Below are 16897 nucleotides of genomic sequence, written 5' to 3'. Positions count from 1 at the left end.
ACAGTATGAAGTAACTTCCAATTGCCTGTGCGGTAGTATAAACACTTGAAAACCTATCCCCATACCTTGTAAACGCAATTTACCTCAGCGTGATGACTAGAATGCTAAAGAATGGCCAACCACCTATGGCACATCAAATGTCATTTTTTATTCAGAAAGCCTAATTGTAATTGTAACAACCTTCAAAAGAAACTGTCAGAGCAGAAGTCAGGTGACAGAAGAAAATTACAGGCTAGACAGCTACCCACAAAAGAGGAAAACATTTCATTTCATAAAAGACTTCTAAAATACCAAAGGGCTGGAAATCAAAGATCTACTACCTGCTCCGGTGCTGTGAACTGGCTGCTTTGGAGGAGCCAGCTACATCCCCTTGGAAATCAGTGAAAGAGTCATCTAGTGAGCCAGACTTTGAAGCATCTTGAAACTCCTGGAAATCATCATCTTCTGGTTTTACGACCTGAATTACAAGCAACATGTAAATTGCTATACTGTTGTCTTTTCAAATTGTCATATAGTGTGAAAGCAGTTCAGAGTAGCATGATTAACTTAATGGGGGGGGGAGGGGAAGCAAAAGATGGCAAAAACCTTTCAACGTCAGCAGGCAAAATTCGCGTGGTCAGTGTTTCCACTTTGCCTGCACCTCACCCAACTCAAAACACACGCAAGGTGTACGGGATTACAAGCAGTGTGCATGAAGAACAGGTGAATAAGGAACTCTAGTCCTTTCACATTAAATGTGTTATTGATCATAGCCATGCAATCTTTTACTACAGGACAAATATTAATAATTTAAATCAATCAATAATTTAAAATCAATACACACAGCAAAAGCATCAGAAGAAATATTTTCCGAAGAAGGATGAACCATATTTGCAAACAGCAAAATTTATCCCCCAGATGATTTACAGTGCTGTAAACCAAAGGTTTTCATAGTTCTCAGCTCCTCCTGAAAACTCTTGATTTATTTTACCAGCTAATAGAGTCTGTTGTATAGTTTAAACTAAAATTCCACTTTATGTGCATTACAAAATCCTAACTACAACTAAAAACCTTTTTCGATGCAATTAGTTTGTAATGGAGAACGCTTTTGTATCTCTTCTAATGCCACCAGAAAAATGAAAGAAATAAAAGAACATCCTTAGTGGCGTGACTTCATGTTTTCAGATGTCACGTGCTAGATTTCAGCTCCATTTTTTGCTATTTAAGTCTGTTTTCACTACGTAGCTTTGAAAGAGTCGGGCTAATTCTCTTTCCAGAACAAGGGAGCTTTGCCACGCAACAAGAGTGAGCTAACCTGACTGGGTGGGTAGGATGGCACGAATCCTCCCGAAGGCTGTGCTGCAGCTCCGCCCGCTGGTGCCGTGATGTTCATCCCCATCACGGCCGGCCCGATGCTAAGAGGCATGGAGACGGGCGGTGCCGAGGGCATCAGGGGCTGCTGGCTCACTGTGGCAGGCAGCGGCACTGGAAATCCAGTTAAAGTAGGAACGGGGGCAGCTGGAAACTGGTTTAAGACGTCAGGACTCACTGCAGGTATTCCTCTCTGCAAAGGCAGAAAAGCAAAGACAACCGTATACACACGTGCACATCAACAAAAAGGCACGTTGCGTTCTCACTCCAGTTTCTAGCTTGTATTACTGAAATCATGAAAGAGCAGGGTACTGGACAAGCTTCAAGTAAACCTGCCAAAGCAAAACACGCTATCAAGAGCCTGTGTAAGTGAATCCTATTCAACACCCTGACTGCCGGAGTTACACGGAGGGTAATGATACCTGCCTGGGTGGGCAGAGGCATTTGACAGCATTCTTTTTTGGCTCTTAGTAAACCAATCTAGAAAGCACTGGCAAGCAAAGCCACGCTGAACCTGGTGCGCTATATCATTTTTCCTGCACACCGCTCCAACAAAGTACCTCAGCTTCAATCTTCACTGGTCAAGACACTCTTGCCTTCGTTTTCATAAGGGGCTGGTATTTAGAAACAACTGTTAAGAGATGACACTATGCTGACAAAGAATGGAAGCCTAAAATTAACACTCCACTGGTTCAGGAGAGAGGTAGCAAGTCTAGCTATTAGCTAGATACAGAAACCATATAGTGTGAGGAAAACAGACGCGTATACAACAGAAGAAAAACAGCCCATATTTTCTACTAGAAATACATATACATGTGTTTGGTAGATATATCTAAGAACTATCCTCAACTGACACTAAAGAAAGGAGTAACTGAAATGTAACTGCAGGGGATGAACTTACAACCCCACTGAAGTTACAAGGGGAGTTTCTTCTCTGGACTTCAACAGAAGTAGTATTTTACTACAGGTGTGGTATACCAGCCACTTGTGCTAACACGCAATCTATGGCAGATTAGCTAAGCGAACTGCCTTTCTGCACTAATCTCCGAAGCGTTAGTCATACCTGAGTTACTGCTATCATAGCCAGGACAGCGTAGAGCTCTTCTTTTGTGAGCTTCCCAGGGGTAGTACGGTTGGCTAAAGCCCATATCTGTCCAAGAGTCTCTCTGGGCAATCCAGACGACATCAGTATGGGATAGAGTTTAGCTGTATCTATTCCAGTAGGAGTCAAAGTGGTTTCCAAAATTTTCTTATACAACTCTGTTAAGAGGGAGTCAGTATTAGACAGTGACAACTGCTGTTCTCAAGTGAATTTCAGATTGCTTTTCTCTTTTGTCTCAGACTCAACATTATATCAATTAGTAATGCTCAAAGCATAAGGTAAGGCAACAGCATTCTGGTGTTGTATTGTATCATCATGTTTCATCTAAATGCATTATTGGATGGTCTTTACAGACAAGGTTAACACGAGCAAATAAATATTTTATATAAAATACAGTTAGTGCTCCATTTCAAAACATGTTTCCTTAATGAAATTGCAGGATAATCCATACAAAAAGATAGTTATAACAGCTTTATGTATTTAAACCTCAGTGTAATCAATATTTACTACAGCATTTCATTTTCTACTGTTATTTGCACATATAAGATAAATAGCCTTAAGAAATGAGCCTGCTTAATTACAAGACACGCCAAAAACAAGACTACCCATGACAGCAGTATTATCAGCAATGCAACCTCTACTAGTATAATCTGCTGTCATAGCAAATTCCAGATTAAACATCTAACATGCTTGAATAAAACCCATACTTCTTCAAATCAAGATAAAGTCCCCATAAATCCGTAACATATCAAAGATATAGGATTCATTTGATGACTGAGGAATAATAATGCTTTGAGCAATAAATGGCAACGTAAGCACACATACATTCACACCTCACGCTGCCTGCTTGGCTAAACGCCCACTTTCTTGTTTACCTGGGACCAGGCTATCGTTGTAAATCCAAGGAGGCATCATTTGCTGAATTGGGTCCTGTGGAGGGAATACTCCAACTCCTAAACGTATTCCATTGAGTAAGAAAAAGACAGACAGTTGTATTAGGATCTAAAGATTCAGACTACAAAGGTCTTAGAGACTAGTTCATAGCTGGTCATATCATTTAGCATTTCAGGCAAAGATTTCAGATAGGGATCACTGTGCTCAGAGGACAAACAGCTACTGCAGGAGTATGTATTTCAACATAAGTAGAATGATTTGGCAGTAACAGCAAGAATATAGTTATACACATGATGAAATGAGGAGCTCCTTATTTGCCTCCCTCTTAATTTCTAGTTGTACAAAAGCTCAGGTCTCATTGTCTCTTAAAATTTCATAGCAGCAGTTCTGTGCCATATCAGATTCAGTCTTCCCATCAAGTACATGCTATTAGGGCTACTTGTGGAATAAATAAATTCGTACCTACCATAAGAACCACAATGCTCCACCAGGACATCCTTATCGGGGAAATCCACAAACAGCCTATTAGACTCAATCTCAGTAAGATCTTATCCCATGTTCACAAAAATATATCCATTGCTCCTAGTCTTCAGATCCAGAAGACGTCATAGCCGCCTTCGCTACTACAGGCTTTCAGAACGCGATCTGCCACACTTTACTCCCTGAGAATCGCTTATTTATTTCTTCACTGTGTGGATTCTTCCCCTCAGTCTCATGGTTTTACTTCCTGTCTAGCTCCCTCTAAGCAGATTTTATGCTCAACTTGGATGGAGCTCTGACAAAAGTCAGAATTGTTTCAGATTTCATTGTCTTTCCCAGTGCCCTTGCATGTCCTCATCTTCCACATGGACTCTCCCCTGACTGCAGTCTAATTTTTAATCATCCCGCAATTCCAAGCACATTTTAATATAAGCAATTCCTTCCATTTCACCAGCCAAGTAAAATAAATTTGCTACTTCCTCCAATCTCATTATTCTTCAGCGCTAACCACCCTTCCATGCACTTCTGCATCCTACCAATTCTTGCTTTTCACCCTTGAATCTCTCTGATAAAATTCAGCCCCTTAAAAATCAAATAATAGGAGAAGTGAAAAGGAATTCTCAGCCATATTTAGTTGATAGATAGGAGAGTCTTACTCAAAACTTTGATAATATCCAGGTGACTTAGGGTCTGCCATTTTTCAGCATTATCACTTAACTACTAAACTTCTGTTCCTCACAAAGTATTTCAGCTCAGCCTTCAAAGCACCCTTAACAACATTTGGAACTATTCCTAACTATTGTTGCTCTACATAATCACTTCCAACACTACCTTCATCTGCAGGCTGTATTTAAACTCGCTCTGTCTCACACTCTTAAACGAGGGTAGTTTCCTGTCTCCCTCTCTCCCCTCCCTTTTTTTTTTCTTTTAAAATCAGGCATCAGATTGTGTTGGATTTGTACAAAATGAACAATTTAATTGGCTGAACTATGAATGAATGAACAGCTCCTATTTCATGCTGTGTATTCTTTTGAGTCACTTTCAGCAGTTTACTGTGCATTTCAAAGCCCCTCCACTTACTAAAAATGTCCACTCAAACCATTTAATTTCATCCAATAACATTTTTCAAATATGCTGGATAAGAAAACACTTGAAAGCAACATATCCAATGACTGAGGAGAGGAACACATGAGTTTATTAATAAAGTTATGGTACTTCTAGGAAAGAAAGAACTGCTTGAGAAAGTGCCCAATTCAATTATCCACAGACCAGGAGCCTTCTCCCCCTTCTCTCTCTCCTCTCACCCCCCAGCAAAGTGAGATTACACTACATTTATTTTTACCATACTTGACTACAGTGGAGCCCACATTTCACATAACCCTTAAGTACGACATCAGAGCACTAATCAAGGTGCACCAGAGACCCTGCATCTATTTTGACTGGAATAAACCAAAACCAAACAGTCAATGTCAGCTTTAATAAAATCCAAATTGGAACTAAAGCTTGCTTGAAGTTTTCATCTAGTCCAGCTTTTGAAATTTTGATCCCTAAAGCACAGATAGCTTTAGACATAACGCATATGAGCAGCAAATTGTCTGAGAAACAAGTATTAACTAGCTAAGAGCTTTAACTCAACAAGATTTTATCCCCTCAAAGATGAAAACCCACCATGACATTGACCATCTTTAGGAATAAGTTTCCTTAAATAATTTAAAATAAAATAAAATAAAATAAAATAAATCTTTAGAGATCATGTATTTTTTTCCCCCCAAGAAAGAGGACAGAACATTGTAAAACAGCAGACCTGATTAAACAAACATGTTAAAAGTGATTACAGCAGTAAATTCACGGGGAAGAAGTTCAGAGTAAAATCACAGTTGTTATACTTTTAGCAAGGAGCAGGACGCACTGACATATTATTCAAGCAGGCGTTCAGAGCAAAATTACGCAGGATTGGCCTTAGAATTAGTGTACGGAGTGTTAGCGTTCAAGCAGCATCTCATTAGATTTAAATTCTGTCAAACATTTCATTTGCTCACCACACTCTTCAACTGCTATGTTTTGTTCTGAAGCCTTGTGCACCTCTGCAGCAATGGTACCACTTTCGTGTCCACCTACAACATCCCAGTCATTGATGGTTAGACTGGGATGAACTTGGCTTGCAGCCGAGGCCTTGTGCCCAACTTCGGATGTTTTAAGTTTGGTTTGCTCTTGTTCAGATTCATTTGAGCCATTATCTAAGACTTTCTCCTCCAAGGAAGAGCCTGAATAAACAGCAGGAGGAATTATTTGTATTTTGTTATTAACCACCCAGGTCGCAATTCCACACTTTCAAAGGAAAAGTATAATTGGTACCACTGATGAGTTACCAAGATGAGTATCCGTCCCAGCTCAGACCAACAGCACCACCCTGTTCAAACACTTTTATAGCCTGATTCTGCCCTTTACTTACCATGCATACACAACAAATTCAACAAACAAAAAGCAACAAGTAGGAGAAGGAATACACAAAACTATTTTCTCTATGAGGATTACCGTTGCATAATCATCTAGGCATCAATAGCAGAAGTGTCCAGTATCTACTTACATCTGCAAAATTCTTCACATTCATCTCACCAACATCCATTTAGCCTCCAAGAGAGGAAGCGCACAAGTGCTCCACGTTATCATACAGTTATTTTTTACACCACCACCTCAACTGTATCTTTTTCTACTACACAGACTTACAAAGATGCCGGCACACAAGACTTAATTCACTTAAGATCAGCCGTATGCATATTTAGCAATCACTGGATCCACATGTGACTTGCTTTTACAGTGCGGTTCTAAGGGAGGGAAGAAGGGGACTTAACTCATCTTTTCCCATGGATCAGCACGTTTCTACTTAATTATCTCTACATTACTTCTTTCAGCCAGACTGAAAAAAAACCCAGCAAAGCAAGTAAAGACTCCATGTAGCTCTATGACAGAAGGTGACATGTAAAAGAAGATACTTTAGAGTTACCTGGTTTATGGATATTGGGTGAAGATGCAGAGGTAGGAAAATAAGGAACCTGCCCAGTTGTACCATGCAGGATGGATAACACTGGAGCCTGGGCTGGAGGGAGAGGTTGGACCACAGCCTTTTCTGAAAGCAGTTGCCCAGCCTCAGTAGCAGAATGGAAAGGCTGAAAAGGCTGAGAGGTGGGTTGAGGCACCAGTTTGGGGATTTCAACAGGCCCTTGCACAAAGTCACTAAATTCTTCATCATCGAGAAAAGCAGAGTGGGAAACAGATACAGCAGAATGGGATGATGTGGGATGATCTGTAAAATGGAATGAACACACAATGCAAAGTGATGAGCAAAAAGGTTCACAGGTGGGAAGGTAGGAAAAGTGGCAAATACTAGGTACACACAGCAAATGGGTGAGGGGAAACAGCAGTGGATGCATTATTTGAGAGAGATGTGTAGAGTTGTTATTGTCAGTGTAACAAACACGTATGGTAAAACTGAGCAGCCACTTCCAACCACGCATCTTCTCTCCCAGATATTTATGATGTAAACACTTTGATTGAAACTCAATTCTTAACGCTGGCTATGGAAGTATTCTATTTGTTTGAAACAGACGGGGTCAAAACAAATCAAGAATATTTCAAACTGGACATAATAGGGGTGTGCACAGGGGGACATTCTCCCTCAGAGGAGTGTTTTATCCTCAAAAGCTCAGTAATATATCATAAGACACATAAGAAATGTGTACTCATTTAGACAATCTGCTGTTTGGTCCCTTGCATAGTTACCCATTTCAACAGAACTGATATAGGATGAGCAAATCTACAGGCAACGGAAAATTGTCAGAAACCACCTGTAACTTCAAAATTATCAAAGAGCAAATCCACAGTACAGATAAAGATTTTACACAGGAAAAAGCTTGTCTAGATAAGCTTTGTTTCAGGCTAGACACAGAGCAAACTATACTACAACCCACAGGAAATCTTTAGCAGCAATTCTTACAAATGTAGTAATTACTGAGAAGAGAATACAGAAGGCTTCGGTTTGACCATGCCCAGGCAATGGTACCCAAGCAAGCTGTTACAGTACACTGAAGTCATTACACAACGTTTTGATCATTCTTAGCACTTGTATAGCACTTCTCGGCTTCAAAAGCACTCTGCAAAACATTAATTAATGCTTTGAGTAGAAAAGAACAAACGCATTATCAATTTCCATGGTATTTCACATTAAGCACAGCACATTAAGCTTTCTTTTAAAGATTTCAAGTCTTCTAATAAAAGGTGATACCTAATATTTCACCTGACCAAGCAAACAGATGCTAGAATGACACTTTATTTTACAAAACAGTTGATCCACTCACTTTGTACCACCAAATAAAAATACTTCTTGGAATTAGTTCCCCCTGCTGAGGATTTCAAACATTAGAGTTTTATTTTCAGTTGGAAGATGAGAAAAATGACAAACCTGGCTTTTTTGGATGTGATGCTGGTGTTGGGTGCATTTTAGCATCTCTAGAAAAACCATCTAAATTTCCTTTAATGGCTTCCAAAGCATCATCCCTGCTTTTTTCACCTGTCTGAAACACCACAGAACACATTTTGAAAAACTCACAGAACAGCTCAGTTTTCTTTCAATATCTACACTTCTTCAGTACAAAAATTAGCAATGCCTGCTGTTAGATTAAACCCCTTTTTTCTCCAGCAGTGCCTTCCTGAAGCATATCAACAATAACTCCCACATTTAGAAAGCATTTATTTTGCAGACTACGCCATAACAGTGTTCCCCAGTCTGTAGACATAGCTTTATGCACAAGAACAATATATAAATCTTACTCAGCTATTTGTATTCTTGCAGATAACAGCCTTTGAGCTCATTGCAAGTGTCCAAAACTTTGGACAAAGTTAACAAACAAGCAACCAAACATTCTCTATTCTAGAAACTCAGCCTGTTCCCAAAGGCTACACACCAGTTTGGTTTATTTTTCAAACGCTGATTTCATTTTCAACATCAGACTTCATTTACATTACACCAAGAGTGCATAAAGGACTGACTATTCCAGATGCTTTCCAAGATGTAATCTGATGTCTCTCATAAGTTCCACACTTATTTGCTTGTTGAAAGAGACCATCCCATTAAAAAATATTAAAAAAAACCCTGAAGAAACACACACCCCACTTATTATTTAGGACATACCTTAGGTTTCACACTGCTTAGGAGTCTCAGCTTTTGTTTCTGCTCTTCAAACTGGCGCCGCTTTCTTTCTTCTTCCAAGAATTTCTGCTGATGCTCAAACCTCTTCCTGAAGCAAAATGATAAAAAAAAATCTAAACATAATTTTTCATTACAATAGAACTGTAGAATCATTTAGGTTAGAAAAGACCTTTAAGATCATCGAGTAACATTCATGTCAAGCTTCTGCTTAATTTCTTCACTACTTCTCTCAAATTCAGATGGTCTGGTGCACACATTTCCACTTTTCCTTAGAGCTGTATGACAGCCACTACTAACTTCACAGGTACCCTTCAAATCCAATGGAGTGATCTCAACAATATTCTACAGCCCTAAGTGGACTACTTTTCTAGAGAAAGTATCAATATTTTTACTGTGTGGACTACCCCTCCAGACTACATCTCCCCCTTGAAAAAGAAGAATTTCCCAAGAGCCAGTAAAGCGTCACTTACTGTTGTTCCTCTGCAAACTGCTTCTGCATGTCAGGGGTGTACTGCGGGGCTGCTGGACGCATTCCCAAGAAAGAAGGCTGTCCCATGTAAGGCATTCCAGCTGCTGGCATCGGCCCTAAGGGCATGCCACCCTAGAACAAAATAAATAATACAACTCCAAGATTTTTTTTCCCCCCCCCCCACAGAAAAAGCCAAACCACTGGCAATTACAGCCTGCCAAATTGTGAACCACATAGATCTCATAAGATGAAGAGCGTTAAGTACAGCTGGATGCACAGTCTCTGAGCACACACGAGCTGTTAGAGAAGAAAGCACAGCTCTTTCAGTAGATGGCACTCTTCCCTCTCAATAACGAGTTACGATCCTGAAAGGATTTTAGAAGACGGGATGGTCTTCTGGTCAAATGCAAAAATCAAGACTTCAAATCTAGACAACCTACCTCAAGAGCAGGAACGTTACAGGCATCCTACAGTGCTACACATGGTTCAGTATCATGCTTTTGGGTTTTCTTGGGTTTTTTGTTTCCTATTCCTATTTTAAGGGATTGCATACTACTTTTGAATTCCATGGTGGAGGTGCACACTCCTAACAAACGATGGATGCTAGCAAAACATGGTCTAGACATTTTGCAAACATAGCTTATCCAGGGGTCCAAGGGAGGGAGACGGTGTACGGCAACAGCCAAGAGGAGACTCGTCTGAACAAACTGCATCTGTATCAGAAACAGTTGCTGAGGAATATATTCTGGTATAGTTATAGCAGCAAAGCTTGCCTAATATAGAAGGGGCCAGAAAACAGTTTACTTTTCTTACCATTCATTTTGTATTTGGTATCAGAACACGCAGGAAGAGGACAAAAGCTATTTATTATTTTTAGACCAGCTCTCATAAAAACATCTTCCTACTATAAATTTTACAAAATCAATCTCACAAATTCCAGGTGAGGGTGTGAAGGGAAGGGAGCGTAAAGAGACAGCAAGATACAATAAATTCAATTTGTCACATAGCAATTTGGCTACAAAGCCATGCCAAAACATTAAATTTCAGCAAAGTGCAAATTTGTACATAAGCACATATGGTGCTAAATAGAAAACAAAAGATTAAAAGAGAGAAAACATAGTATTAGCTACTCATACTTCATTCTTATTCCTCAATTAGCAACAGCAGAGTTAAAGACAAAGTTACTTTAAGCAAGAAAAAGAATGAGAATGAAACACCGGAAGTAGGACAAATGGGAAAACCAGTCACGTGAGAAAATACAGCACACTGAAGAGATTCCTTGCTCCCTAGAACAAGGTATTTAAAAAGAAAGTTTATGAATTGCCACTTCCACTCAGGATACTTGTTCTATTAACTCCAGCATTTGAGATACAAAGGGATAAAACAATTCAGTGAATTGGTCACGATCAATCAGATTGTGTACACAGTCACTTCTTATCAGCTTATAAAGGGCTCATTTAAAATACTACACAATACGCCACCTTAACGGCAAGTACATAAAACCAAAGCAAAAGAAGAAAAAGCACGAAGCAAAATTAAAAAGACAGAAGAGGTACGTTGTGGGAGTTTTGAATTATAGTCACTTAACAATTCAACACTATTACGAACCACACTTTGGAGTAGGTGGCATCTGGTAGCTTTTCAACATCTCGCTGGTGTTTTTGTTTCCTTTCCTGTTCAGAGACCATGCTTCTCTTATCACACTTTGGTGTCATAACACGTATAGTGGAATGAAGGTTCAGATTCTGACATCTTTGAGTGGGCTATACCGTCCAAGTTACTTTAAATATTACTGATGCTGTCCTTGCACTACAGCCTCGTTTCTCTCTACTCTACAACAGTGAGTAATGTATGCCAAACTCCCCCACACTCTCTATCCAGGCACCAGCGAAACTTGGGAGAATTCTTTAAATTATCAGAAATATCTTCAAAGAGAATACTACAAAATATGATGTCCCACTACGGACCAATACCCACACTTCAGTTTCTAGGCAAGTTCCACCCTCTTACCCCCACTGCAGTTGTGAGAGGACTATGGCATCAGCTGTCACCTTTCGGACAAGCACCAAGGTATCTCATCTCAGACCACAGTTCATCACCACGCACCTGCATGGTCATGGGTCCAGGAGGCATCTGAGAACCATAATTCATTCCCATCATGCCTGGCATATTGGACTGCATGACAGGAACCATCGGAAATCCTTGCTGTTGCATAGGAATCATCCCTACAACAAAACATTAAACAACATAAGCTCCCAGTTAGCGTTAAAGGGCAGTTTTTCCTCTTTTCTTCCCCCCCCCCTTTTTTTTTTTAAACTAAAACAGCAAAGGAAAGGAAAAAACTCTCAGTCTTGTTGGACTGCTTAAAAAATAAAAAAATACGCTACACTGCAGGCAGCCACAGAATTTCCTTAGTTTAGATACTGGTCAGTCTAAGGGAAGAAATGTTATGGGGCTTTCCCAATAACCAAGCTGATGAATTCTCCCACCATCCTAAGGATTCTCTGTGGGTTTCTTCCCATATAATTTTTGAAAGGGTCATTTCCAATTAACAAGATTTAATTAACCAGGTTGACCGGTGCTGATAATTGTCCGTTTCTCTTGAAAGGCAAAACATACAAACTGGCAACTTTTGAAGATAAGTCTTGGGAAATAAACTCATCATTTCACAACGCAACTTCACACTCTGATCTGGCTGGATAATTTCTCTGTAGGTTAATTAGCCCACTACCTATATTGGAATGGCTACAATATTTGTCAGTAAAAGCTAAACTTCAACAAAATTGGACAAATCAAGCTGGAATGTATTAGTTCACTGAATAAAGCCAAATGGATTATGTTTCAGTATTTTCGTATCTCATATTTTGCAATCTTGGGAGACATACACTAACACACATTTGCTACCAGCACACTGTGAGATAATTATAACTGTGCATAACTGAACATCACACACAAAAGCACTCCAGGAGGGACGTGACACACTCAGGAATAATCCATAAATCAATCCCTGAGACTTTTTGTAAGAAAACTCTCCACTTTCCCTACAAGTTCTCTCTGTATTTTCCATTAATTAAACAGCACTGCAACAGGAATGAGAACAAAGGTAATTTAAGGCTGAGGCTCTCCTATTGTATTAATATTTTCCACACAGGTTGTGACTCTTGTCCCAGGGTCTTGCTGTGCTTTGTAAATATTTACCAGGTCTTGCAACACCCACACAATATGGGTATACACAGCTGGTAGATGAAGCATAAAGAGGTTAAATACCACACTCAAAATAACACAAAAATCTTAAAGGCAAATTCGGGTGAAAAATGGAGATTAGTTTTTCCTAGATCTTTCATCGAGCATTCTGGTAACACTGCTTCTTCAACACTGCATGGAAAGTTTTATAACTAGAGTTGCAAGAGTCAGCTTACCAGTATTGAATTCAAGGGGAAAAACAGCTGTGGAGTTCAATTAATAATCACGCTTCCGAGCATCAGCGCAGAACTACTTTAAGTTGATTAATGTACCTAAACAAGGCCAAGAACTTTGTGCTCAAAATGTTAAGTTCATACATACCTTGAGGGGGGCCTAAACCACCTGCGACAGGAAACATGAAGCTGGAGGAGGAAAAAAAGGTACGTGAAAGTCTGTAATTTTCGTGCAAATATAAAGGAATGAAAAAGCTACCTCGACTTGCACGTCAGCAGCACCACCCAAAGCCTCCCACCTCCTGGTCCGCGTATTCATCTGCTCCTGCGGGTCTCGCAGAACCCAACCCCACCGCAGGGAAAAGGCCACCCCGCTCCCAGGGATCGCCCAAAGCACCAGAGAGCCCCACCAGCCCGTCAGCGCTGCCACAGGATGCAAAGCTAGGAAGAGATAGATCTTATCCTCCACAGCAGCACTAAAATGGCTTTGACTCATCGACATCACCCACAAGAGAGTTTCGGCACCTACGCAGGTTGGTAACAGGTCAGTTTGTTAGCGTAGGCTAGGCCTTCAAGCACCACAGAATGAATAAGCATCTCCTGCTGGAAGTATCTGATTCAGCAAGACCATTAATTGCACCAGACAATAGTTCTCAGCTGCTTAGTAACAGTTTTCTGCAGAGAAACACTGTCCACGAAACCCCACCACTTCTGCATTCTCCCCCCCACTTTGAAACACTAAGTATCACAAAATAATGGAGTTTCTATTTTCTCAATGACATCTAATTACAAGAAAAATAGTGCCTTGGGGGGGGGGGAAAAAAAAAATTCATTCAAATATCAAGTGCCAAGTGCACCTGGAGGAAGAACTGTTAAAATTTCAACTGAAATCATAATGGAAATTGCTAGCCCTCAAACAGGAGCATGTGCTGCGCTGCCAAACAGCAAAAAAGGACCTAGTTTAAAAGTCTCATTTGCAAGCAACTCTCAGAAACCCACGTCAGCAGTAATTTACCGAACAAGAACCTCACTCAGTGTCCCAGGCAGCTATTACATCAAAACGCCATGAAAGAGAAACACGCTTATAGATATTCAATATTCCTCAGCACGAGGGTGGATGTAAAAGAAACCGCCTAAGAGTAAAGGAGAAAATGCTATCTCAAATGACTGCAGACAGTTTTTCAAAACCTGCAGGAAGTTCTGAAAGCCAACCTGGTTTATAAATATAAAAGAGCCGTGTAATATGAGTACCAAGATAAAAATAAGGAATTTAAATTATGCATTTATCCAGGAGCAAGTTGCACCTACCCACTATACAGACAGCAGGTTACACGGTCACCAAGACAACCCATATTACGCTTCATTTCATCCTCTAACTCAGAATCTTCTTAATACTGAAGCTTCTCCTTTTACCCTGACTGCTATGTGCTAACTTTTCCTTCCACAACTAAGACACACCTACGCCTTCCGCCGGGTCCAGGTCTTATCCTCAATCAGCACAGTTTTGGGCTTCTCTCTTTGAAGCACTCCGCAGACGCACTCTGCCTTGTCTCAAAACAAGTGCTGGGCTTCTCTGGATTGGGTTCAGTTCACGCACACCGCAGCCAACGCCTGTTCTACTGACCGGTGTTCACGTCGGTCATTTTTAATCCACTCCTTAGGGTACCAATGTTAACATCATGAAGACAGCGGACTGAAAATCACAGAGGGACCCATGACTGAACTCCAGTGCTGGCCAGGAAAGCTGTTTTCTCCACTCAGGGGCTGAAGCCCGGTGAATTAACTGGATTTTGCCTGCATTTGGTTTCACCTGTGGAAATGGCTGTCAGTACAGAGTGCCTCCTCAGCAATATACCCCCTTCAAACGTGTGCAAGTTCAGATGTGTAGAGCTTCTGTCGTAAGCCAGATCGGCAAGCGCAGCAATTTTAGGCATCATAAAAATACACCGTTCTTAATATTTCATCATTCTGACTAAACTAAAAGTTATTTTTGAAAAGCTCACAAGTATGGAAAAGTGTTCGTAGCTTCATATTTTCCCTTCTTATTGGGGAATCCGGTCAACAAGATTTCTTCCAAATCAGCAAATGTAATGCAAACTGAACAAGCGTAGCAAGGTACCACTGCTTGTTGGAAGCAAATAAAGGCCAGACCATTAAATATTTATCCCTTTCTACAGAGCTCCTGATTTATTTATAAGTCTCTGTTGGGGCGGCGGCAGGGGGATCAACAAAAAAACCTGCAGCTAATTAGAGGGCACTGGAAGAAGAGCTCATTAAAAGTAGCAAAGCAAGCTCCTGCAGCACAGCACTCTCTACGTGCGGCTTGGACTCATCACGGACCTCGCTCCAACATTTAGCCGTGCAGTCGCCAACGCCAGCCACACACGCACGTACAGAAACCCCATCGCCTTCTTTATTCAAGCAACAGGAACTTTATTTCTAAACTACTCTTCGGAGATGCAAAAGCAATGCCCACACGCATCTTGTAAAAGCAGCTGATTCCCGCCGCTGAGAAAGCAAGTTTAAGGCACGGTCGTTTGTGAGATTAACTGAAGCGCTACAGAAAGCCATCGAACTTCGTAACCATACAGCGATAGGAGCAACGTCAGAAGTCACTTTCTTTTAAATAAAACATTCTCATTCCAGTTATCTCAAAATAACAACACTGACAGGAGACTTAAGAATAAACAGACAAAATAGAACAGTCTCCTCTTTTTTTTTTTTTTTTTTTTTTTTAAACTTCAAAAAGAAGAATAAAAGCCAGGCATGATAAATTAAGCAGTCTGTGAGGACCAATATACTACTTGGGGGCTAAAAGAACATTTATAGCCAGCTGACTGCATGCTCCAAAATGACCAAATGCATTTTCTAGACAATGGAAACCTTTATGACCCCAGATGCTTAAAATATAGAGATTTGTTGACTACTATTAAGGAACCTATTTTAATACAGTTTCTTACTCCTCTGTATTTCCACAGTGGATTTAAATGCACCTGCAGACATTTCTGTTGTTATCAACAGCTGAAGCACTTTACCACCCAGGTTCATGCAACTAGCCATAATACTTTTGGTAACACAGTAAGAAAGTGTAACGTATACAATATATTTATTTTATTTTCTGCGGTGTAAGGAAAATGAAGCAATTACCCTACAACAGAACTCTTGAAGTAGTAATACGGAATCTGTAAATTCCTATCAGATAAGTATTTTAAATATGGAACTTCAAAAAAAAAAAAAAAAAACCTAAACAAACCAACTTCAGTCAAAATGCAGGAGCGTGGGGAGAAGCAACTCCTTCTCTGTATTCAGGCTTCGCTATAAAAGCTCCAAACCACACATAACATTTTCCTATCTACAAGTAGATTTTTAAACGCCTTAATTCCCAATCAGTACAACGCTATCAACACAACACAGACTGTCATGGTATTTTTGAATGGCAGAAATCCACAAAAATTAAAGTGAAACAAGGCAAAGAACCCACACAGACACAGAGAATGGAACTTTTCCTCTACCTCCAGGCTTCATTCTCAAAAACCCCAAAATACTAACAATGGGAAACAATGATTTTTAAATCCTTTTACGTTTCAAAACCTATAGTCTGCTGATAACACTTTTGCTACTTTTGTATTAAATTGCTAAGTGGGCAGCGTTGCTCTAAGAGGTGAGACGGTTCATCTAGCCCCTCGCAAGAACTGTTTCAGCATTTATATACGTGGGGAAATCCAAAGATAGCCTCCCATCCCTTCCACAGCACGCACAGGCGGACACAAACACCTCAGCTTTTCTCTTCCCAAGTATTCCGGACCCCTTGGATGCCTCTTCCCCAGCGCAGAGCGGCAGACCCACGCCTTGCGGGTGAAGGTCATAGAATCATCAAATCATTTAGGTTGGAAAAGACCTTTAAGATCATCCAGTCCAACCATTAACCTAACGTTGCCCCGGCACAGACCTCCCCTCCTCACGTTCCCACTGACAAAACC

At 40.4% G+C, this 16897-nt stretch overlaps 1 protein-coding gene across 1 annotated transcript in view; it reads right to left on the bottom strand.

Annotated features, from left to right (window-relative positions):
- Window positions 1–13106, bottom strand: part of SYNRG (synergin gamma) — a 35860-nt gene extending 22754 nt beyond the window's left edge. Inside the window, exons 1-11 of the mRNA XM_075719768.1 lie at window positions 13066–13106; window positions 11608–11726; window positions 9503–9633; window positions 9015–9120; window positions 8286–8397; window positions 6831–7130; window positions 5866–6090; window positions 3328–3405; window positions 2414–2610; window positions 1295–1543; window positions 321–457 (exon numbers count right to left, since the gene is read on the bottom strand). Of these exons, the coding sequence (XP_075575883.1) occupies window positions 321–457; window positions 1295–1543; window positions 2414–2610; window positions 3328–3405; window positions 5866–6090; window positions 6831–7130; window positions 8286–8397; window positions 9015–9120; window positions 9503–9633; window positions 11608–11726; window positions 13066–13102 (1691 nt within the window). The 5' untranslated portion in view covers window positions 13103–13106. The remainder of the gene's footprint in view (window positions 1–320; window positions 458–1294; window positions 1544–2413; window positions 2611–3327; window positions 3406–5865; window positions 6091–6830; window positions 7131–8285; window positions 8398–9014; window positions 9121–9502; window positions 9634–11607; window positions 11727–13065) is intronic.
- Between the last annotated feature and the right edge of the window lie 3791 nt (window positions 13107–16897).

The sequence above is a fragment of the Pelecanus crispus genome, chromosome 12, assembly GCF_030463565.1.
Source record: "Pelecanus crispus isolate bPelCri1 chromosome 12, bPelCri1.pri, whole genome shotgun sequence".
NCBI lineage: Eukaryota > Metazoa > Chordata > Aves > Pelecaniformes > Pelecanidae > Pelecanus > Pelecanus crispus.
This window is presented reverse-complemented; position numbering and strand designations above follow the sequence as displayed.